This window comes from Balaenoptera musculus, chromosome 20 (assembly GCF_009873245.2).
Source record: "Balaenoptera musculus isolate JJ_BM4_2016_0621 chromosome 20, mBalMus1.pri.v3, whole genome shotgun sequence".
Lineage (NCBI taxonomy): Eukaryota > Metazoa > Chordata > Mammalia > Artiodactyla > Balaenopteridae > Balaenoptera > Balaenoptera musculus.
The window spans coordinates 17211586-17235178 of record NC_045804.1 but is presented as its reverse complement, the minus strand read 5'-3'; the positions used below and the strand labels follow the sequence as shown (position 1 = coordinate 17235178).

Here is a 23593-nt window from a genome sequence, read left to right as displayed (position 1 = left end):
TAACCTTGGATGGGTCACCTCTTTCCTCTGGGCCTCAGCTTCCCCAGAATCCATAGAATGGGATGACCCACCCCCGTGCTACATACATCTGAGGGGAGGCAAGAACTCATACTTTGGAGGCCAGCACCTCTGTGTTCTAATCCTGAGACCATTGCTTGCTAGTGGCATTCGGGAGCCTTCACACCTCATAGCCTCCGTTTCCTTGACCATGAGATGGGCGTGGTCGTGTCCAATACGCAGGGTTATTGCAATAAAGCGAGACAAAATAGGTACAAATAGCTGACACGTGGTTTATTGGTTTATTGTCTCTCCTCTCCCACTAGAGTGGCAGCCCCACGAGGCAGGGACTTGGTCTCCTTCACTGCTGCACCCCAGCACCCGGGGTGGTGTCTGGCCCTCAGTAGGAGCTCCCTAAACCATCGCTGACTGAGTGGATGAACAGAACAGGTGCTCGATATACGGTAGCTCTGGTTGTGATTCTAAAATGTGCTGAGACAAAAGCGTTTGAAGTTCATGGTTGTTGAGAAAGGAAATTCTGGGAAGCAAGAAATAATCTTCAGGGCTGGCATGGGTGTCTCTGTCGCTCTGTCAGCCAGTGGAGGACACCAGGGAAGCTGGGCTTATCTGGACCAGGGGCAGACATGATGTGCCCACAAGAGCCAGGCAGCAGCATGCACGAGTGAGGTGGGAGGTACTTGGCAAACTGGGGAGCCCCCGTGCATCCTGTCTGATAGGGGTCCCTCTCTCTAGCTGACTGTGGCCAAGGTGGGAATGCAGGACCAATTTGCCAGTGCAGCTGATTTTACAAGAGAAGCCAGAAAGCCAACTGAAATCAAATCATTTTTAAAAGAAAAACACAAATGAGAGCAAACAAAGCCCAGCTGTGGGCTGGGAGGGGTCCTGTGTTGTAACCCAACCCTCTCAGGCGGTGTGGGCAGAAGGAGGGAGGGCCCGGTGGTGGAGCCCCTGGAGTGGCCGCTACGGGGTCCTGATCTCTCCAGGCCTCTCAGGCAGTCCCAGCCTCTGAGACACAGGAAATGCTGACATGCTGCCAAGATCCAAAAGGCAGGGTCACACACAGCCAGGGAAGCAGCCGCATCCCTGGGCTCTTGGACTCAGGGTGGATCCAGACTTGGGGCTCCCAGGCTCTGGGTAAGTCAGCTCCCATAATCTGGCCCAGGTTATTAAAGTTCAGTAAATATTCATTGAAAGAACCTCTTCAGTGTGACTCTGAACACAGCTCTCCATCTCTGGGCCGCATCTGTAAAATGGGCACAGTTATGTAGCCGCACCTACCTCACAGGGATAATGGGGAAATCAAGTGAGATTAAAGGGACAAAAGTGTTTCCAAAGATCAAAAGTGCTTTACAAATGCAAAGTGTGGTCGTCCTTGTCATCATTATTACCATGAGCAAGACAAGTTTCGCCAGAGCAGAAGAGGGGGCCTGAGACCCAGAAGAGCAGAGAATTTACAACGACTTTACAAGGAGGATCCGGATCAAGCCCATCAGAGCTCTTGTGCAGAGGGGATCCTGCTCACTAGCTCTGGGACAGACCCGGTCAAGGGACACGGAGCCCACAAGACCTTCTACCCAGCCACTTGGTGTCCAGCTCAGTGGGCGCCCCAGTGAGGGCAGCTGTATCTCCCCAGATAGATGGCTTCCAGCAAATTCACACGCCCCAGAGCAGCTGCCCATAAAATATAGAAACTATATAAATAACATAAATATTTTCTCATATATCTTAGCTATATAAATTATTCTCTTTTGCCCTAAAAACTATATATGCGAGGTAGACAAAAAAAATACCCTGTGAGTGTTTCCCTTAAAGCTGTAAAAGGAGAGGTCAGTGGTCACTGGTCCCAGGGGCCCCAGCAGGGCTGAGGTGGACCTTTGGGGGCAATTGGAAGAGAACGGGGTGGGAACAGGGAAGTAGAAGAGGGGAGAGGGCTGCACAGGGAAGACCTCACAGGCCGAGGGGCCCTCAGAGCCTGACCCGTGCCCTTGGCCTGGTCAGTGTTAGTGGCCGACTGTGGCCATAGCCCCTCCGAGGCTACCCTTTATCTTCCTGCCACCCCAGTGCTGCCAGCCATGGACTTGGGATGCAGATGGCATGTTGGTGGACTGGGTGCCCTCTTCCTGCTGCCTTATGCCTAGGGCTGAGCCAGGGTGGAGGCAGAGTTGGGGTCTCAGAGGAGGAGGATGGAGCGGGCTGGCAGAGGGAAAGTCTCCTTGCGGTTGGGGAGCGGAAGAAACTAGGGAAACAGCCCTCTGTCCTTTTTCTCTTCCTGCCAAGATGTGGGCCAGCTGCTTGGGTCAGCAGAGTCACTCTCGGGAGGGGCCTCAGGTCAATTTGGCTGCTCATCAGAGCCTCTGCAGCCAAAGATCCTTCCAGCATCCCTCCGGATGCTGCCTGATCCACCGAAGACGGGGCAGCTTCTCCTCACCCGTGGAGATCACAGGGAGCCCCGGGGGCTTCTTCCTGGGGCTTGCACAGACGGTTTCTCAGCATTCGGCTGATTCTGAAGAGTTTCCTATCTCAGCAAAGGGTCAGCAACTCTGGGTTCCGGGAGAAGGGAAGCTGACAGAGGGCGCGGCAGGGCCAGCAAAGCAGCCAAGGGCGTCCCGAAGGAGGTCACTTCCTCCCGGCTGGCATTGGGCTCTGCTCTGGGAAAGCACACAGCTTCCAGCAAAGTGACCCCTGCAAGGTCTTGATCCTGAACCAGAGAGGTGTGTGTCACTGAATGAGAGCCCTCAGCCTGGCAGGTCCAAGGGGTGTGCATGCATGTGTGTGGGGGGGTGCCTGTGTGCACCCCTGTGTATGTACCAGCTTCTCTCTCCTCCCTCTCAGGGCCTCAGTAGGCAGCAATGGAAAGGTCCACAGGATCAGAGGGAATTAGCAGTCACTTCTCTTCCTCAGGTAAGAGCCAAGGTGGGGGACCATTAGTAAATGAAGGGGGTCCCCCAAGGAGCCAGGCTTAGCAAAGACTTTCCCACGCCTATAACGCTAGCCCTGGTAAAAAATCTTAATTAGATGAGTAGCTGTGAGTGCACAAACGTAACCGAATCAGAACTCATAAACCAACTCTTGTGTATCACGAATGCCAGCTGCACTGGGGCCTCACAGCATAAGTGGACCCCGGTCACACTTACAGCTGGCCTGACCCATCCCAGGCAGACTCCAGCCTTTGCTTCTGACTGACCCTGCCTCCCTGGGCCTTTGTGGCCCAGAAGCTCACCTCCCAACATCTTGCTGGCTCTAGGCCACTAATCCCAGGAGTCGAGATCGCGGGATATACCCCCTCTCCTCTCCAAAACCTCAGTCCTGCCCTCCTCTTGGCCTCCCTTATTTTCCTCCACATCCTTCCCACTCTGCCCTCCCGCTCCAAGTCCTCAACAAGGCTGGGGACCCTTGGGTTCAGGGGTGGGGCTCCCACCTTTCGAGTTGAGGGAGGGGAAGGCTGATGAGACCCAGTGGGGAGAGGAGCACAGGTGCCCTGGCATGCACATGGGTGAGTGCATGCACGCTGCGTGCACCTGCCCAGGAAGGCTGGCTGGACAGCTGGGTGGCCTCAAGGTGGCCCGGTGCCATGCGAGGTCCTGGCAGAGCCCAGCTGGCACACTGGGCAGTGGGTCTAATGCTTACAGGTGTACACAAGCTCCTCCTGCACGCATTGCTGGCACTCCACGTAGCAACACCACTGCACCTGGCAGTGGCAGGAGAAGGCCACCAGGCGGCTCTGGGTGTCATAGCCCCGCCCGCAGCATAGGCTGCTGCAGCTGGCCTCCCGGGAGCACACCCTGCCCGCCGTGCCGGGCGAGTACTTGCTGGGCCGGCAGAAACTGGGTGAGTCCTCCATATAGACCAGGTCCCCAGGCCGTGGGGCCGGGCCCTTGGTGGAGCTGCCTGCTCTGGCTGGCGCCCACAGCTCCAAGCGGCCCAAGGCCTCGTTGGTGGCACTGGACACCTTGACGGCTGAGTCATGGCGCAGCTTTAACACCTGGCCTGTCTCGCGGAATGGGGAGAGCTGCTTCCAGCAGGTGCGCACGGCGCAGGAGCCCGACACGCCGTGGCACTTACACGTGGTCCTGAGGCCACTCTTCACGGCCTGCGAGGAGAGGCAGAAGGGAGGCGTGGTCAGAGACCCGGGCCCACAGACCCTAGAGCACCAACCCTGGCCGGGGAGCAACAGGAAGATGGGAAAGAGACAGGGAAAGGTCCACATGCGGGGGGCAGATAAGACTCAAGCTGGCCCACGTGGCACCTTAGTGCAAACTAGCTCTAGGCGCCCCTTCCTCTGGGCAGAGACGGTCCTCACATCTTGGTGAGAGCAGTGTGGGCCGGATCTTAGCCCCAGCTCCTCCCCTGGCCCGAAGTCCTTGTGGAGCAGACAGCTTGCACAACTGAACACAGCAGCCCTGGTTTACACAAACTCAGTGATAAGGAAATAGAACACAGAACACAATTTCTTAAAGAAATGGAGCCCTAGCCTCTCCCAGCTTTCTGGTCCAAATAGGCCTAGATACTTTTTACCCTCCAGCCCTCCCACTACTGTGTGACCTCAGCCAAGTTCCTTCCCCTCTCTGGGCCTCCTCTGTCTTCTGTAAAATGGAGAAGGGACAGGGGTTGTACCAGATCAGTTTTCAAACTACCTTGGCTTCTAGGACCTCCAGGAAGGCCAGTGCTTGGAATGGAGACCCTTCTCCAAACACGTTTCTGCCTCACCAAGGCCCCATCCTCAGCCAAGCTCGCACCTGCTGCCCAGCTGATAATGATGCCCAGGATCCTTCCCTACTTCCTGGTACCTGGTAATGGTCCAGAATGGACGCCCAAGGAATGTTGGTTGAAAGGATGAGGCTCATCCTGGGCCGGCTCTGTGTGTGTGCTAGGGGGCAGGGCGGATAATGGCCTCCTAGAGACCTCGCTCCCCAGCCCTGCACTCTGGCTGGGAAGGGCTTGGGTCACCCGGGAACGTGCTCACCTTGATGCCCACGTGGGTGTTGTGGGCGTCTACCCGTGCCCGCAGGTCTTTGCTTCCTCTCTTGGGCCCCAGGAAGTTGTTCAGGAACTTGGTGCTGTACTTGAGGTTGTCGCCGCACACGCCCCACTGCCAGGCCTGCCGGCTCTCCAGGCCCGGAGAGTCATCACAGGTGCAACGCTCCATGCGCCCGGCGCTGCAGGCCCGGGCCAGAGTGTGCGTGAGGGCGGCCGAGGACACCGCGTACAGGAAGGCCGTCTCCTTGAAACCTGGGCCGGGCCCCGGGGGGATCAGGAGGGAGGAGGAGAGTGGGCTCAGGGGCTGTCTGCTGCCCTCTGAGGATAGAGTGGGTGGTGGGGCCGCTGTGGCGAGCAGGATGAAGGGCCTGAGAACCTGAGGGCACAGCTCAGGGCAGCCCCCCTGTCACCTGCCCCTTAAACTCAGGATGCAAGTTGCTGTTTAAATGGAACTTCCAATTCCCAAGGGAGTGTGTGCCCAGGTTCTAAGGGCGGCAGGACAGGGGCTCCTCCTTCTACTAAACAGGTGAGAACACAGATGCGAGAAAAGTGACATGGGCATCTGGCGAGTGGCGAAGCTGGGTTAAACCATTGACCTTGACTCCAAGCTGATGTGTGAGCAAGTTGGACCGACCCATTTCTGAGCCCCTGATCCTCTGAAATATGCTTCCTATGCTTCCTGATGCCTCTCAATGTCACCCTCCGCTACCTACTGGGGAGTAGGCCCAATGACTGAGTGACCTCGGGTCTCCCTCCTGACTGGTCCCAAACCAACCATCTACGCACTTCCAGGACAATCACAACGCTTGCACTATGGGGTGCAGCCCAGAGCTGGCCTCCCCTGTGAGCTCGCTACCTTCTACCTGCTCTCTGATGTACCTGGGGTGCTTGTGACACTGAGGTGGGGGGGGGCATCAGCTCTGCTCAGACCCTCCCAGCCACGGGGAACAGTTGCCTAAAAGGGGGTGGGCTGCTCTCATCCACCATCACTCCCTTTTTTGTCAAAAGTCCATTGATGCTTGGTGATAGTCACAGGATGACCTTTTCCCCCACTTGGGCTGAATGCTTTCTGAGGGAAGATGGCGTCTTGTTCGGCTCTGTATCTCCAGCATCCAGCACAGTACCTGGCTCGCTGAGAGCCTCACCAGATGCTTAGTGAAGTGATGGCCAAGTGGAGACATGGGGCGGGCAGGGAGGGAGGGAGGTAGGGTGGGAATGGAAGGGAGGGAGGGAAGGATGGACTGATGCTTATGATCAACAAAGAAACAGGTGAGTGAATGAACAAATGAAGTCTGTTGTTGGCCTGTGTCATGTCACTTGGCCAACTATTAACTGCCATCCCTCCTTATCTGCTCTCATACCTTTGTGAGTGTGAGTGTGTGTGTGACGTGTGTGTGTGTGTGTGTGTGTGTGTGTGTGTGTAGGAGGCTGAGGGAAGGGACTGGGGGACCACCCATCTCATCTGTGGGCTCTTCCAGGAATGGGTGGTGCTCCTCCTCTCCTCTCTTGTGTCCTCCTTGCTCCCCTGCCCCCGCCAAACAGGGAAAAGCTAGGCCTCATTAACTCCAGGACCCTTCTTACTCAGGACTGTGCTGGGTTTGTAAGGGCAACGTGGCCTGGGGACAGGGGCCTGGGGAGTGGGAAAGGCAGCCTCCTTCTCCCCAACCCTCCTCCTCCTAATCCTCCTCCCAGCCCTCCTCCCCAAACCTCCTCCTCCCAGCCCTCCTCCCTCAGCCCTCCTCCCGCCAAGCCCTCCTCCCTCAGCCCTCCTCCCCCCCAGCCCTCCTCCCTCCCAACCCTCCTCCTCCCAGCCCTCCTCCCTACCTCTCTTGAGCAGCCCCGTCCTCCCCTCTAGGCTGCAGTTCCAGCGCTCATGCCGGAACTGAAACTGGCACTCGAGCAGGCTGAGGTGTGCGGCATCCTGCAGGGTCTCAGCCAGGCCTGGCTCCCGCCGGCAGAGCTGCTTCTGCCGGCGGGACAGCTTCAGGAGGTCACACTGCTTCAGGTGGGCCCCACCCTGTGCTGGGGCAGGGGCGGTGCCCAGACCCGGGAAGGGTGTCAGGACCTCCCGCCCGGTCAGGCTAGAGGAGGCAAGAGAGAAGGGAGACCAGTGACCCTTGGGTCGTGACAGGGGAGGAGGAAGGATGACAATCCCTAAGAATGTGGGGCAGGTGAGTGGAAGGGCCTTCCTGGGGGCTGCATTATTCGCCCTTCTAGGAGGGAGCCTGGCCCCATGGGGTCATGCCCCCATTTTACAGAGTAGGAAACCAAGGTGCTTATAACAAGAGCTAGTGCAAGATCTCAAACCCAAGTTTTCCAGAAGCCAAAGTCTCTGCTCTTCTCACCCACCTTATTTCCCAAACTTGCCCAATCAGAAAAATCATCTGAGGTGCTTATTAAAAATACAGATGCCCAGGATCTATACTTAGCAATTCTGCTTCTCTTGGTCTGGAATAGGACCTGGGAATCTGTATATTTTCCACATTCCCTGGGCAGCTTTGAGGATCAGGGCAGTTTGGGAAATACTGCGCATAGCATTGGCTGCTGCCTGGCTTGCATGTTCCTAAGAGGGGCAGGCAGAGGGATGTCGACATTAAGAAGACGTCCAGCCAATTTCCCTGGTATCCCTCTCTCCCTTACATTAGGTTGCTGCCCAAGTAATGCCATGCCAACCTAACTTGTTTCCATAATCCCCAGATAGATCTTTAACCATCTGGCCACTCTATGCCTGTTACAAAAAGATACTTAGGGAATACCCGAATGGATGGAAAGGTGGAAGGATGGAGAGATGAAGGGAGGAAGGAAGGATGGGTGGATGGACTGACAGGTGGATGAAGATGAAAGAGGTATATTTTCATCAGGCCACCAGCTCCAGACTCTTTGCTCTACTATATCTGAAGTCCATGGATGCTGAATCAGGCTGCCACGTTCCAGTGGCCTGTCACTTCCTAGCTGTGTAACCTAGAGGCACTGATTTTCTCCTCTGGAAAATGGAAAGTGTGATCCTCGCTACCTCCTGGGGCTGCTGGGAGGATTATTTGAAAAGTTACTAACCACAGGGGCTGGGACTTGCTGTTTCACCTTCCTGCTAGCTGGAGTTTCTCAAAACTCTTTCCTCTTGCAAGATGCTTTACTCTCTAACCTGGGCAGAGTCTTCCCTTTGTACAGATAAGGAAACAAAGGTTTTACAAAGAGGCAGTGACTAACTTGAGTCTTACAGCTGATCAGCAGCAAGGTGGGGACTACAGTGATTTTTTTTTTTTTTTTGGCTGTGCCCCGCGGCATCTTAGTTCCCCGACCAAGGATCGAACCCATGCCCTCTGCAGTGGAAGCTCGGAGTCTTAACCACTGGACTGCCAGGGAAGTCCCAAGGTGGGGACTACAAATAGAGCTCACCTTCCCTCCGCCCAGAAGCGGTCCATGAGATGTTTCTCCCAGTTCAAAATATCTGCTGTCCTGTACCCTGGTGGCCCTCGGAGTGGGTGAAATATACATCACTCTGGCACCCAGGCTTGAGGAAGCAGACCCTTTCTGGAATTTGCTGGCCTTGTGGCCGTGGTAAAAGATCAAAGGTGGAACCAGGCGATGGCTCTTAAAGCTCCTGCTTGGATGTGGCACTTGTCACTTGTGTGGCCAGGTCTGGGCTGCACCCCATAGTGCTCAAGTGCCACCAGCCAAGGCAAGCCCTGTGGCCAAGCCCTGAGTGGTCAGAGAGGCCCACATCCCACAGAGCCAAGGGCACGGCTCTCCTGCTTGGAGCCACCTGCCCCAGCCAGGACATCTGGCTGGATGCCACACCCTCCCCGTCTACCCCAGGGAGGGTGTGGGTCCTGGCCAGGTCCCAGGTGCCCCCAGAAAGTGCCCGTAGATCCCAAATCCATCAGGTGCAGCCAACCCAGTGTGGAGCAAATCTCCGAAACCCCCGAGCAGAGACAGATGCTATCGGGCTCCTCCTGGCCCAGCCCGGCCCTGGGCTCCCCTCCCAGACAGGGTGAGGGCAGGGACCCGTTAATCATTAATCTGGGGGCAAATGGGTAAATTTCCAGTCCACCAGGTCTACACCCAAACCCCTCCCTGCAGTCTGGCAGGAAACCCTTAGAGCTTGACCCTTGGCAGGTCCAGAGCAGAACCCAATGTCAACTCCAGCCCAGGATACCCCCCCCTGACTGGCTTCCGGTGTGGAGGGCAGCTTGGGGGCTGCAGGAGCAAAGGGAGCAGCAGCCCCTCGAATGTCTTCCTCCCCCCACCGGGGGCTGGCGTGAGGGGCAGCGTCTGTTCACGCAGTTCTCGTGTTTCAGAAATTGGGACCTCCCTTGTAGTAGTGATTAACAGATGGGAGAATGAGCAGGGAATGATGGGAATTTTGGCCAACAGGACTGCAGATCCTTCAAGGCCTGTCTCAAATTCCATTATAAGAATAATAGCTATTATTTTTATATCATTAAGCTATATTATATGTTATATAATGTATAATTTATATTCTATTATATAATATTACCTACCACGGTTTTTTGTTTTTTTTTTTGGCCATGCCATGTGGCTTGTGGGGTCTTAATCCCCTGACCAGGGATTGAACCCAGGCCCAGCAGTGAAAGTGCCAAGTCCTAACCACTGGACCACCAGGGAATTCCCTTATCTACCACATTCTGAGTGCTTATTACTAAGCCCTTTAAATTACTCTTTCAGACACCTGTTGGGTTGGCTGCCTACCTGTTCCTTCTATCTACATGGTTACCCTGTCTGCCATTTTATACCATATGATCTTGCTGCTCTGGCCTGTTGATTGGACCACTGAGGATCACATGACCCAGGCTGGGCCAATCAGTTCTTTCTCTAGGAATTTGGAATTTGACTTAAGAAAGCATACATTTGCTTTCTCTATCTTTTTCTCTCTTTCTTTGACTTAAGAGAGCATACAGTTGTTTTCTCTTTCTTTGGGCTTGTAACTCAAGAGATAGAAAGCTGGTCCAAAGAGAGAGAAAAAGAATGAACCAAACCCATAGAGAGAAACAGAGGTGAGAATGGGAGGGAGAATTTGGGGAGCTCTTCAGCCCCTGGCCCCAGAATCTTCCTGTGGTCATCTCTGTTCTTACTTGAGACACTCCTATCTGTAGAACGATGTCAAGGCTGAGAGTCAGTTTGTCTAGTTAAGGGTGCCGTCCCTGATCACCACCTTCTGACAGCTGTGGAGTACCAGCACACCCTACGCTGCACTTGTGAGCCAGGCTCGGCAAACACATTTTCCCCCCATCAACAGGCCACTGTTTTTTTAATTTCGTGTAATAGACCCTGTGATTGATGGCCCCAGGAGTCCAGTATAAAGTCGGTTAATTTTATTAGCAGTAATGACACTTAGTAGCGATTAATGGTCAGGAAAGGCAGCCAACCGCACAGGAGCTTCAGGCCATACTGGGCCCTGGTCTGCCCAGGGCTGCTCTCAAAAAAGGCCCCCTCACACTGCCTCAGGGGCCCCCATAGGACCTAGGAAGACAACGGAGAGACATACCAGGACCCAGTTTCCCTTTTATTTGTTTTCTATGTTGCAGTTTGGGACCATTTTTCCTTTGAAGAAATAGTGCCAGGACATCAAACTTAGAAAATACCTCAACTGATTTCCTTAAACAGTGCTAGTAAATGCTCTGACACATGCCCTATGGATGCCGTGGCATCTGCTAGAGACGGTTTCTTCTTGGACCTCAGAAGAATTCTAGGTGTTGCAGGTTCCAATCTGTTCCGGGGTCCGTGGGCATGATCCGTTCCCATTGAAGAAATCATTCTATCTGGCATTCCAAGCCTGAGAACCCCACCCACCAAGCCCTTCTGCAAAAATCTCCACATGTTAGTTGAGCATCTTGAGGGTAAGATGTACAACCAGAGAAGATCGAGTGAGCTTCGTTGAGTCTAAGGAATCCAGACAAAATCTGGGGCTTTAATGAAGACACCTCCCCATGGTCAGGTCGGATGCTATCAGTCAAGCAAGCGAGCAGTGTTCTGGACTGAAGAGCAGAGAACAGATTATCTGCAAACTTGCTGATTACCCTTCTGGGCTGAGGGATAAGAGCGCCTTCAGGCCCCTGCCTGACTCAAGTGCCCCTGAGACACCTGGGACCAAGCCTTCCCCATCAGTTGCACCTGCTTTGGCCCAGCTGGTCTGTCTCCCCCATTCCTGTTTCCTGTCGGGCTCTCCCAGGTTGACTTCCAGCCTCTTTTGTCCCATTAGGAAAGCAACCACCCCACGTGACCAGCTCCATTCTCCTCCCTTCTTTGCCCCCAGCCTGTGCCCCTCTGTCCTTTGCACCCTCAGCCCATGGCCCTTGGCGGTCAGGTTGATAAGACTGGAAGCCCCCACCCTCACACAATGAGATGCTTTTGGCTTTGACCCCAGAGCCTCCCCAGCCGCTTCCCAGGCCACCTCGTCTCCCTCCAAAGTGGGAAAAGTCAAGGGTGCCCCTCCAGACTTCATCTCACATCCTACCCACCCAGACCCCCTCTGTCCATGCCTGGTCTTTCCCGCCCGTGCCTTCTTTCACCCTGTTCAAGGCTCACCCCATCCACAGTTTTGGCTAAAGCTGCCCCATCTGGGATGACCTTGAAGGAAGCAAAAGTAGGTTCTCCCAGGCTTTGGGGAAGCCTCCCAGGAGACTGCTTTGGTCTATCGTCCACAGGACCCCAGGGACCAGCGAACCCCTGAGCAGAACTAGAGTTCACCCTGGAATGATCACCCGTCACTTGCTAGAGTGTGGGGACCAAAGGACCTCAGGCCCCCAAGGCTGTTCTGGCCTGGGTAGTCTGGTCCCAGGTCTGCCCTCACTCACTGGTGACCCCAGGGATGTCCACTCACCCCCTAAGCTCATTCTATCTAACAAATACACCTTGACTAGTAGGAGAGCATGACTGGAGCCAGACTGCCTCAGTTCAAATTCCACCTCCACCTCTTACTAGCTGTTCTACCTTGGGCAAGGCACTTCACCTCTCTGTGCCTGATCTGTGAAATGCAGATAATCACAGGACCTATTTCACATGGTTATTGTGAGATTAAATGAATTAACATCTGTAGAGCTCTTAGAACAGTATCTGTCACATGGTAAGCTCCCGGTTAAGTGTCATTCTTAAGCATCTACTACGTGCCAGGTGCTGTGCTGGGTGCTGGGACCCACACTCATAACCTCAAGGAGCTCACAGTCTGGAGGGAACTTGGCTGAATTCAGAGCACTGCAAACTCTCCCCAGACCCCAAGCGGCAGGGAAGGAGAAGGCTCTGAACCAGCCCAAGTCCCAGAGGAACAATAGTTGCTCAGGGACCCGGATCAGATCTCCTAACACCATCTGGGTAAAAACCTGACCTCAGCCAGTCCCCTCCTGCCTGTAGTGGGAGGCCCGGGGTGGAGAGGGGGCTGAAGGAAGCTCTTGGGAGCTCTCTGGAGAAGGCCCGGCAGGTGTAGAGCACTTCCCATCACCTGGGGGTGCCCAGGCTCTGTTCTTCCACCCCTACCCCCATCCCTGTTTCTGCTCGAGAGGGTCTGACGGTTCCAGAGGAGACCGCCCCCAGGATGTGGGTGGGTGAGCAGGTGGGTGGCACAAGACAAAACTGGCGGTTCCCAGGACACCAGGTCATGCCAGCCTGTCTGGACACTTAGCTGGAGGGACCAGGAGCTGTTCCTGGCACCAGGGCTGGTGCCAACTGCAGGCAGCTACCTGGGAACCAGGAAAGCCTTGCCCTGCCTGGAGCATTGGCCTTGGCCCCGCAAAACCCTATTAGATGCTCCGATAACAGGCTTCCGCTGCAGGGCCATTTGCATGGTAAGTGCACCTTTTGTGCTTTCATCTCAAATATCTCAGCCCACCTCTCCCGCCCTCTCTAAATCCCCCTATACACACACACACACACACACATGCACACACACACTCACACTCACACTCCCCACCCCCACCTGTCCTCTCCAGTCGCCACCTCTTCCCAGCAGGGGAGAGTTAGCGAGGACAGTGTCTGGCCCAGGAAAAGAGGGCACATGGCTCCGGGCAGTCCTTCTTCAGAGAGGGGGCCCCCTCCACACCCCTGGCTCCTCTCCCCTCCTCCCGTCATCTGTGGGGCCCCGAGGTTTACACTGCTGAGAAGCACATCCCTCTCTCCATCCTTCAGTCTCCTCTCTCCTTGACAAGACTCACTGTCACCTCATACCTCCTCCATGAGGATGTCCTTAGTGAGCAGCCTTAATGGCAAATTTGGCAGGTACCGTTTCCCACTTTTCCTCCAACTCCTCCTCCCCCATCCTTTCACTCACTCTTCTATTTAAATATCAATATTGAGCATCAGCTTCAGGCCACAGAAGAGCAAAACAAACCAGACTGCTCGCTGTATCCCTGTCTGGGTCTCAGCCTTCCTCTCCTCCCCACCTCTTAGCCTCAGAACCCACCTCGAGGACTGAATCAGCACACCTCCCCGCCCCCCACCAGCCCACCCCTGGCTCAGAGAGAAAAGAGACTGGCCCAGCTGTGGGCTTTATCTCTCCGAGAACAGCTCCACTTCCTGTTTTGCAGCCGCCCGACTGGGCTGCCTGCTGAGGATGGCATCGTGGAGACGGGTGCTCAGGAGCTAAGTGGGCAGCAAGCAGGCCGCCCAACAAGCTTGCTTTGCATCTCAACAACCTCGGGCATTTAGAGCCTGGCTGGTTCAACACCTGTGGAGGAAATGCTTCCCCCTTCCTCCTCCTGTCTCCCTGCCTCTCCACTCAGGCTCAGGCTGAAGCTGTGGAGGGGAAGTCTTTGGCCCTGGCATGGATAGATCAGGTGGCACAGTGGCCATGGAGGGTACCAAAAGTCACTCCCGTGCAAAGGAATCCCTCCCCTTCACAAGTCTGGGATGATAAGCACCTCCCCCACGTCCCTGGCTGGGTCCAAATGTACACCACTTGAATCATTATATTCTAGGGCTGGGGAAACACTTCAGGACCACCCAGTCCAGATGTTTTGCCCTGATGGCTTCTGGGAGGTACCCCAGAGGCTTCTGCAGTGCAGGCAGGAAGGCAAGAGGTTTGCCAAGTATGCAAGTCTCTGCTTTGATCTGTCTGGTGCCCTGGAAGTTCATGTAAGATTTTTGTCCAAGATGATCCACTGAGTTAGTGGCAGGGCTGGGACTGCACCCCGGGTCTCCCGATTGCTCCCATCAAGATTGGCGGTCTCTGCTTTCAGTTTTAATGTAACACTTCAGGGAAGCAAAAGCAGCCTTCATCATAGTAAATGTCTAGGGTGATCGGAACGCAAGACGGGTAGGATTGAAGGGAAGGAAGACTGGTCAGGACTCCTCTGGCCCCCTGAGCAGCTGAAGGGAGAGAGGACCCTGGTCTAAAACTCAGTTTCTTTTCAGCCAAGAGTCAGAAATAAAGCTTGGAGCAGTGGCCTGCCAATTCATATTGAAGTGTGAGAGTCTGATATAATAATGCCAGTACCTGAGAACATACTTTGCTAGACAGAGGAAGCTCAAAGGAGGGAGTCTGGGATCATGAAGAGGAGAGAGAAAGGGGAAGTCTGGGGTGAGGAAAGGAAGGGGAGGAGAGAAAGGGGGCTGGAAGCCTTAAGATAAGCTTCCCCAGCTTCTTGGGTTCACAGGCCCAGCCCTGACCCAGGGGAGGAGTCGTTTAGGGGACACAGCATGGGGACGGCAGGGAAAGGCAAGTAGTCGCTGAGGCTGTATCATCTTGGGGCAACCAACACCCACACCCAGCTCTGCCCCGACCATGGGATCCTGGCTCGTGGGCTGGGCAATTTTGGCCAAGTTTTTTTAACCATGGTAAGTTGACCAACTAACCAGCTTGGCAGGCTCTCGGGTGGTCACCCTTATCCCTGAGCCCAGCAGGCTCAGGCTGGGCTGTGGGCCCTGGGAGGGCCTGGCCCCTGGTGAATGCCTTGTGTGTGATCACCCTGTGATGAGGACAATTCCATTGTTTACATATGCTCTAGGAGGAGATGTCCCATGCTGCAAATTCCATTTGTCCTCCTGCAGGTCCCAGGGATGGCTCATGCCCCACCACACCCCTCCCCTCAGCCCTAAGGATAGCAGGAACTTCCAGCCTGGTCAAGGAGCCACTCCCTGAATATGCCTAGTGAGGGCCCGAGTGGTCAGGACAGCCCCAGGGTATGGATGGAGTTATAAATGGCTTCCTTGGGAATACAGCAGGGTCCTCCAGAACAGGACGAGAACAACTTCCCACCTCGGACTCTCCTGGATGCAGAGCCAACCAGGGTTGTAGCAAAGGGCCCCTCCCCTCGTGCCAGGCCAGGCTCCTCCTTGTCTTCCTGCCATGGCTAACTCAGTCCAACCTCCATGCCTTTCTTCATGCTGTAATTGCTACCTGGGTTGCCTTTCCCAGTCTAAAAGCCCTCATGGATCCCCTGGACTCTTATAACCACAGCCTTTTTCAACACTTGACTCAAAAATGCAGGGAATGGGAAAGGTGATCCTGAGGCCCTATCTATCTCTAGTAACCTAAGATGCTTGTCTGCCTCTTCCAGGAAGTCCTCCTTACTTGCCAGCCCCATCCCACTCTAACCATCCAACTTCTTTGTCTTCTCCCAGTTTTTCAGATGTAGTACTATTAGTTCTGCACGGCTCACTTTTTTTCTTCCTCCTCAGGGCTGTATAGACAGTCTCTCCAAGTAGGCTGTAACCCCCTTGGCAGAGGTCCTGGTTTCTCATCCCCTGAGGCACCCCCATCCCCAGCCCAGGCACCTGTTGACTGCATACATCCCTCAGGTGTTAACGCCAGGCAGAGTATAGCTCCAGGCTCTCCCTCAGTCCCCTCCACCCCCAGGCCCAAACCACTGGCCTCCCTGCCATCTCACTCCCAGGCTGCAGGGGTTACCTAATATCCCCCATCCTCATCACCAAACCTTCCCAAGCTCAAGCCTCTAAGGCTCTGGAAGGGCGTGGCTCTGGAGGGGTGTGGTTCTGGAGAAGCTTCCCTGTGGCCATGCCTGCCCCAGTCCTCAAACTGGGATCTGGACCGACCCAGATCTCAGGGCAGTGTGGCCTCGGTCAGTCAGACCCTGACTCCTCCGACCAGCTCAGCCCCTATGGGGACAGGGAGAGCCAGGCTGCTTCCCTCTGACCCTCAGTTTCTGGGGACAAGCTGTGCTTGGGCAGCCAGAGCCTCCCTTTGATACACAGTGAGAACCTGGCCCAGGTCTTTCTTTAAAACTCAATGTACCCAACCTCTCGTGATGACACGTGACAGGTTCAGAAAATTTTATCCACGATTCCGGACTCCAGAAATCTCCGACAACTACAATTCTTGGGTACAGTTGTGGCAAACTCATGTGGCAGCAAGACTTGACCTGAGCCAAAGTGAGAATATTTATGGTCTATATTTATCCCAACATGTAGATGTTTTTCTGCAAAAATAATCGTGTCCGATTACTGGGAGCTGCCCTATACCTTGCTAGGGATATTATGTTATACGTGGTATGCGTATTGTATTATCTTGCTAAAATTTGAAAACTCCTGAAATCTGAAACACATCTGGCCTCAAAGGGATTGTCCCTATGGGGAAAGCAGACCTTCTCTGCTCTTGCCCTAAAACTAGTCTCTTTGGAATTTCCAAGACAGACTGAACATGGTGGTTTGATTTTCTCTAGGCTCTTTGAGACTCTTCACCCTCTCTCTTCAGTCTCTCCAGTGAGAGGGTCTGGGCTTGAGGTGTCTGCCCCACCCCCAGCTCATCTCTGCTGCCCCCAGGATTCCCATGGAAGGCCAGGTGTGGTTGACTTCCGGAGTCTAATGGGGGCTAGTGCCTGCTCTCTGCTTTGCTTCCCATTCCTATGCTGACAGAGGCCAGGTCATGGCCAAGCAGCATGTGCCTGAGAGGGCCATGCAGAAAGAGCAAACGTGATGGGGCAGAGAGGGAGGTTCTGGGGGCGAGGAAGGGTCAGCAAAAGGGAGAGGGGACTGCCCACCCCGACACTCACTGTGGACCAGGAAGCAACGCTAGGGACCGTGGGTGGAGTCAACCAACAACAGGTCCCCAAGACTTCCACTTAAAGGGCGCTATGCACGCTTAAAGGGCGCTATGCACGAATTGGAGACGTGAGCACATAAAAAATTAGGTAACAAACCAAGAGTTGAAGACATGCAGTGCAAGAGATACCTACGATGTATGCCAAGTGAGAGATGTAGGCTACGGGGTGGAGGGCTCAGAGGGTCAGAGCTGCCCAGGGGAAGGCAGGCCTCAGCTGGTAGTCAACAGGCGCAGAAGGCAGGGATGAAGAGGTTGGCTCCGGGTTCTGATAGATAGACTAGAATTCAAATCTAGGTGCTGCCCGCCACTGGCTCTGAGGCACTTGGCCTCTCTGAGCTTCCCCCCACACCCCCACTCACCTGTAAATGAGGATAATTCCACCAGCATCTACCTCCTGGGATGTCACAATGGTTAAATGAGATTATGCACATAAAGGGCTGAGTATAGGAAGGATTCAAATTATATAACGACTGGGATAAAGATGAAGAGAGGAAGGAACAGATGTCAAAAAGATACTCTTTAACCTGGGATGCTCTAAGACGGGCCACTAGACTTCCTGGACTCCATACATGTGGAGAGCATTTCAGCACTTTTATATACATAAAACCCTCATAACGACCCTACAAGGTAAGGATTAGCCCATTTTATAGTTGGGAAAACTGAGGTCAGAGCAGTTAACTGACTTGCTCTGGGTCACGGTTAGTAAGTGGTTGGCTGGAGGATTTGAACTCGATCTGTGTGATTCCAAGTCCAGCGCTCCTTACACTATAGCAGGGCATTAGGCTGGCTCCCATCCTGCTCAGGCTGATGCCAGGGTGAGGGTCTCCCTCACAGCACCTGGCCCACCTCCTCCTGAGCCCAACTCCTACCTGAGCACACAAGCCTAAAGGCACCAGGACCTCTCTTCCTCAGGAGATTCCAGCCCAGGTGTCCCCCCGACCCCTTGCTTCTCTCTCTTCTGTTTCCTCCCCACTCAGCCTCAGAAACTCCACCACCGTCCATTGAGGAGGCTGGTTTGACCACAGCTCTAGAGCCCAGCTCCTCACGGGTTACAGCTGAGCCCAGAGACAAGCTAGCCTAAATTCCTTCCCCCAATACAATGATTCTTATCAGTGATGTTTGGCTTGCAATCTACCACCCCAAAGCAGTAAAATTTCTTTTACCCTTTCTTCCCTGCAACCGTGTTTTTCTCAGGACCCAGTCAATTCCTAAAACTATTTTTAAAAAAACATCCAAACACATAAAACACTTAGGAATAATTTTTTAAATGTTTACAAGACCTATACACTGAAAATTATAAAACACTGCTGAAAGAAATCTTAAAAGCCCCCAAAAGAGAGATATGGGCGGTTTATAAACCTGAAGACTCAATATTGTTAGAATGCTAATCATCTATAAATTGATTTATAGATGCAATGCAATCCCAATCAAAATCCCAGCAGTCCTTCCTGCAGATATTGACAAGTTGATACTAAAATTTATGTGGAAATACAAAGGATCTAGAGTAGCCAAAACAATTTTGAAAAAGAAGGACAGAACGTGTAGTACTTGATTTCAAGACTTACCATACAGCTACAGTAATCAAGACTGTGGTATTGGCCTAAAGATACACTTATGGAATAGAATACAGAGTCCAGAAATAAGTCCTCATATATTGGGTCAATTAATTTGCAACAAAGATGACGATGAAAAAAGGATCATCTTTTTGACAAATGGTGCTGGAACAAGTAGATATCTACATGGAAAACAATAAACTTCAACCCTTACCCATACCATCCACACAAATTAACCCAAAAAGAATCACAGACCCAAGTGTAAAAGCTAAAACTATGAAGTTTCTAGAAGAAAACATAGGAGGAAATCTTTGCAACCTCTAATAGGCAGAGATTTCTTGGATGAGACACACAAAAAGCACAAACCATACAAGAAAAAGTTCAAAAGTTGTACTTCATCACAATTAAAATCTTCTGTTCTTCATAAGATAACAATAAGAAAATGAAAAGGCAAGCTACAGACAGGAAGAAAATATTGCCAATACTTTCTGACCAAGGACTTATATCCAAAACATGTAAAGAACTCTTACAACTCGATAAGACAAATAACCCAATGAAAAAGACATTCAAATGACCATATGATCCAAATATCCAGTCCTAGATATGTATTCAAGAGAAATAAAAACATATGTCCACAAAGAGGGATGTACATGAATGTTCATAGCAGCTTTATTTGGAATAGCCCCAAACTGGAAACGATCCAAATGTCCATCAACTGGTGAATGAATAAACAAATTGCGGTACATCCATACAATGGAATACTACTCAGCCGGAAAAAAGGAATGTGCTACTGATACATGCAACAACATGGATGAATCTCAAAAACGTTATTTTGAGCAAAAGAATTCATACGCAAAAGGCTATATACCATATGATTCCATTTATATGAAATTCTACAATGGGCAAAACTAATGTGACAGAAAGCAGGGAAGTGGGTGGGAGAGTGTTGACTGCAAAGGAGCACAAGGGATCCTTTGGGATGATGGCACTGTTCCATATAGCAATTGTCGTGGTGGTTACACAGGGTATACATTTGTTAAAACCCAAACCGTGCACTTAGAATACATGCATTTTATTGTATGTAATGTTGATTTGGAAAAAAAAATTAAGGTTATGTTTTGCTTCTTCACAATGATGACACTCCCCCAACCCAAGAAGATGGTTAGAACCCTAGCAACCACCAAGAGTGAGCCTGTACTGAGCACGTAGTATGTGCCAGGCACCCTACCAGGCCCTTTCATTCATTGTCTGAATTAAGCCTCACACCAGCCTTTAGGATGGGTATTATCATCACCCAAAGCTCAGACAGGTTAAGACATGTGCCTGGAGTCACACAGCTAGCAAGAGGCAAAACCAGGATTCAAACTAAGTTCTAGATGACTCAAAAGCCTGTGCTTTCATAAACGGATCTGTACCATCCCTAGATAGGAAAGAAACCCAAACAGGGCAGAGGTCACACATTTAAAAAGCACCACCAAAGTCAACTACGATTTTAAAAGCTGCATCCACAGGAACTATTTCTAGATACAAAATTCATTGGGATGACTTAAAGACTGGACTGAATGACAAGGCCTAACATATACCCAGCTCATCACATAATACAGTGAGTGTTCATTTATAAAACACCACAGAACTTAATATTTGCAGAATTCCTAAGCCATTTTGAGCCAAAACATGAGCTCTTGAGTAATCCTAGACTTCCAAGCCAGGACCATCTGGTTAGGGAACATTAGGACCTCCAGATGCTAAAGACCTTGAAGGCAAGTGACTTGATCGTGGACAACACTGAGAGTGGTCCAGAGCCAGGACAAACCTGGTCCACCTTCCATCCCACTGTCATCGTGCCATCCTCTGGGAGCCCACCTGATACCCGAGCAGGGCTCAGTGCATCCTATCTCACTGCTGAGGACAGAGGAGAATGCTGTGACCTCACCCATTCCACTACAGCCAAGAATCTGACAGATTTAACCAAGTAGGGGAGGGGGCAACCCTCTACCTCCTCACCCTCTGCAGCTCCTTTGCAGCTGCAGCTCTCCTGGGTGACCACACAGTATTAGCTCTAGTGGCTAATACTCTCTGTAGAACAAAGAGTCTAGATTGGCGGCAGGACCTGGTTTCTATCCTGCCTCTCCCACTAGCTTGCTGTGCGACATAGCGTGAGTCACTGAAACTTTCTGACCCTCAGTTTCCTTTTGGGAACTATTTACACCCATCCTGTATATACCTCAAGAATGGGTCTGAGGATCAGATGGCAGAGGGGCTGAACAAGAAAATTATTTGTAAACTGCAATACTAGTTATGTTATTATCAGTATCACCAGAATTAGGTGCTAGACTCAAGTAAAAGCACCAGAAGCAGCTGCTGGCTCACTGATTTGGGGATGATGGTTCCTTCATCTGAAAAATAGGAATAATAATACATGACCTGCTTGAAGCAGGGAGTTAGACCAGAGAAACTTTGGGGGTCACTTCCAACTCTAAAGTCCGATTCTATGATTTTAAAAGCCCCAAGAAGATTGGCCTCACCTGCTCTCCTGATGTCTGAATTTTCTTTTATCAGGATGCCAAGACACTTGATCTTATAATCAGAAATGAGACTTCAAATGCAAATGACCTAGAGGAGGGAGAAGCACATTGCCTCACATTCTCACTACAGTGTTATAGATTCCTTCCAGAGAGCGAATTCGGATAGGACGATGGAAAACCTGGCCTAACTGAGTCATGACAGGGCTTCCTCAGCGAGAATTCAGGCTGCATCCTGTCTGTTCTCTGAGACCAAACACAGAACAGCACAAAGCCCCATTTTTAGCTTATTCTCTGAACATTTTTCCTCCTCCCCAGACTGGGGTGGTGGTGGCTGGAGTGTATTTTGCCAGCTCTGTCCAGGGGGGCTCATGACTTGGAAGAGGTGGCTCATACTCACATGTTCCCTCTCAGCCCCAACCCATGCCTGATCCACCATCTCCCTTTTCATTTCCAAGACCGCCCCCTTGCTCGCGGCCCTCAAATTCTAACCCTGTGCACTGCCACAAACTCCTTTCCCTTCCAACCGCACCAGCCTGGGTGATTCCAGCTTCCTGGAGCCCCTCTCCTCCCATCTCATCTGGCCCTTGCCCCATCCTCAACCTCCAAACCCAAGCAAACACAAGGATTGTGAAAATGAGCTGATATCCAAGAGGATGCAGGCACCATTTGTCCACACCCCTCTCCTGCCCCCACTCTCCATTCCAGCTCAGAAACCCCTGCTGGGGCTGGACTATCAAGACACTGTATCTCCTTAATAATTAGTAACATTAGTTGAGCATTTACTATGTGCCAGACCCTGTTCTAAGTGCTTTACATGTACTAACTCACATGATCCTCCTATGAAATAAGCACTATTATCCTCATTTTACGGATAAGAAACTGAGGTACAGAGAGGTTAAGTGACTTGGCCAAGAGCACACAGCTAGCAAGCAGATGGATTGGGGATTGAGCCCAGAGTCTGTACCCTAACCATTTTATCCCGTCTGCTGAGGAGCAGTGGCTTTTCAAGCCTGAAATCATTGGGAAACGAACATGAATGCACAGTGCTCTTGAAGTGGATAGAGAGGCTCAGTCATATCAAGTTTAGCCCCTTCTCTGTACAAAAGGGGACACTGAGGCCAGAGACTAAGTGATCTTCCCAGGTCACCAGCAAGCTGAGCCCTGAGCTAGGGTCAGGGCTGACGCCACCCGCTATATATTTCAGGAGCGGCCACTGCCCACAGCCAAGGCATGTTTTAACCAGGGGTCATGACCTGGAAATTAGCCCACAGCCCTTATTCCAGCCTGTGCAGGACCTCTCAGACCCTCTCAGACCCTTATTCACCCCCTCCCTGCCAGGTCCTTAAGAGCAGCCTCTGGCAGGTCACTTGCTTGGTGGTTTATGTTTTTCGGTTTTTGTTTGTTTGTTTTTGCCTTTGCTGGGGTCAGACTGTAAACCTTGCCTGGATTGGGGGTGAGGATCACAAAAAGTGCCATGATTTAAAGTAAGAGACTGTATATATTTAGAACAGGCTTTGGGTGGAGGTCAGGAAAGTCCCTTCACACCCACGACCCCATCTCCCACCCCAAGTCCCTGCAATTCAGGGTCAGAGAAGGAGGGACAATTGCCCTGTAACTTGCTCTCCAAACACTGCCCACTCCCACCCATTCTCTCCCCAGTTGTCACCCCCAACTCTGACCCTCCTTTTCCAATCATGTATACCGCCTCCCCTCTTACTCTCTTCGTCATTCTCCTGAGAAGTCACCCGACGCCAGGTCTGAGATTTGGTTGGGTTTCCCCCACGGACGGTTCCCTCCCGCTCTCCAGCTGACACTCCCCACGGTCCGCGGGTTCCCCCATCCCTCTTGGATCAGCGCGATCCCCTCCCCCGGCCTCGGTAACAACCCACCCCACCCATCCAGCCAGCCCTCCGGGTCTCCGCTCTGCGGGGCGAAGGCAGAGGGTCGGGAGGGAGCCCCAGGCAAGGACGGGTGGCTGGACAGAGCCCAGGATGGGGGCGGACAGAGCACCGAGTGAGGATCCGAGAGGGCATCCGAGCGCGGGAGGGACGCCTCGGACAGGCAGGGACAGGGAGCCCCGGGGAGGACCGGGACAAGGTCCGAAACGCCTGCAGAGTCCGGGAGCTTGGGTGGGGGTCTGAGACCCGGCCGAGTGGGCGGGATGAGGTCTCGGACAGGACAGGGTGAGAAGAGCGGCAGTGAAGGGGACCAGATCTCGGACGCTAGAAGGTGCGATCCGCGTCCGAGTCGGGGAAGCCAGAGAAGGAGCTCTGGGCGCGAACTCCGACCCCGAGATGGGGCTGGGTACCACCGGGGCTAAGGTCTGAGTTCGAGATCCCGCCGGGGCCAGGGCCAGCGGAAGGGAAAAGTTGGCCTTGCTGCAGCGGGAGGAGGGGAAGGCAGGCGGGCCGGGGCGCGGCGGGCACTGACCCGAAGTAGGCGGCGGCGGCGGCGGCGGGCAGCGCCAGCAGGCAGAGCGCGGCCAGGGCCAGCGCGGGCGGGGGGCGCAT

At 52.9% G+C, this 23593-nt stretch overlaps 1 protein-coding gene across 1 annotated transcript; it reads right to left on the bottom strand.

Annotated features, from left to right (window-relative positions):
• Positions 1 to 309: 309 nt before the first annotated feature.
• Positions 310 to 23593, bottom strand: WNT9B (Wnt family member 9B). Its single transcript, XM_036836710.1, has 4 exons — positions 23514 to 23593; positions 6820 to 7076; positions 4982 to 5247; positions 310 to 4108 (listed from the first exon to the last, which is right to left on the bottom strand). The coding sequence occupies exons 1-4, from the start codon at positions 23591 to 23593 to the stop codon at positions 3635 to 3637; spliced, it is 1077 nt and encodes a 358-aa protein (XP_036692605.1). The 3' UTR covers positions 310 to 3634.

Bases quoted from the DNA above. Each gene is read 5' to 3' on its own strand.
- WNT9B (XM_036836710.1), bottom strand. From the start codon at position 23,593: ATGCGCCCCCCGCCCGCGCTGGCCCTGGCCGCGCTCTGCCTGCTGGCG. The intron at 7,077-23,513 runs GTCAGTGCCCGC...TGCCTCCTCTAG, and splicing joins GCCGCCGCCGCCTACTTCGG to CCTGACCGGGCGGGAGGTCC. The intron at 5,248-6,819 runs GTAGGGAGGAGG...GGCCCGGCCCAG, and splicing joins GACGGGGCTGCTCAAGAGAG to GTTTCAAGGAGACGGCCTTC.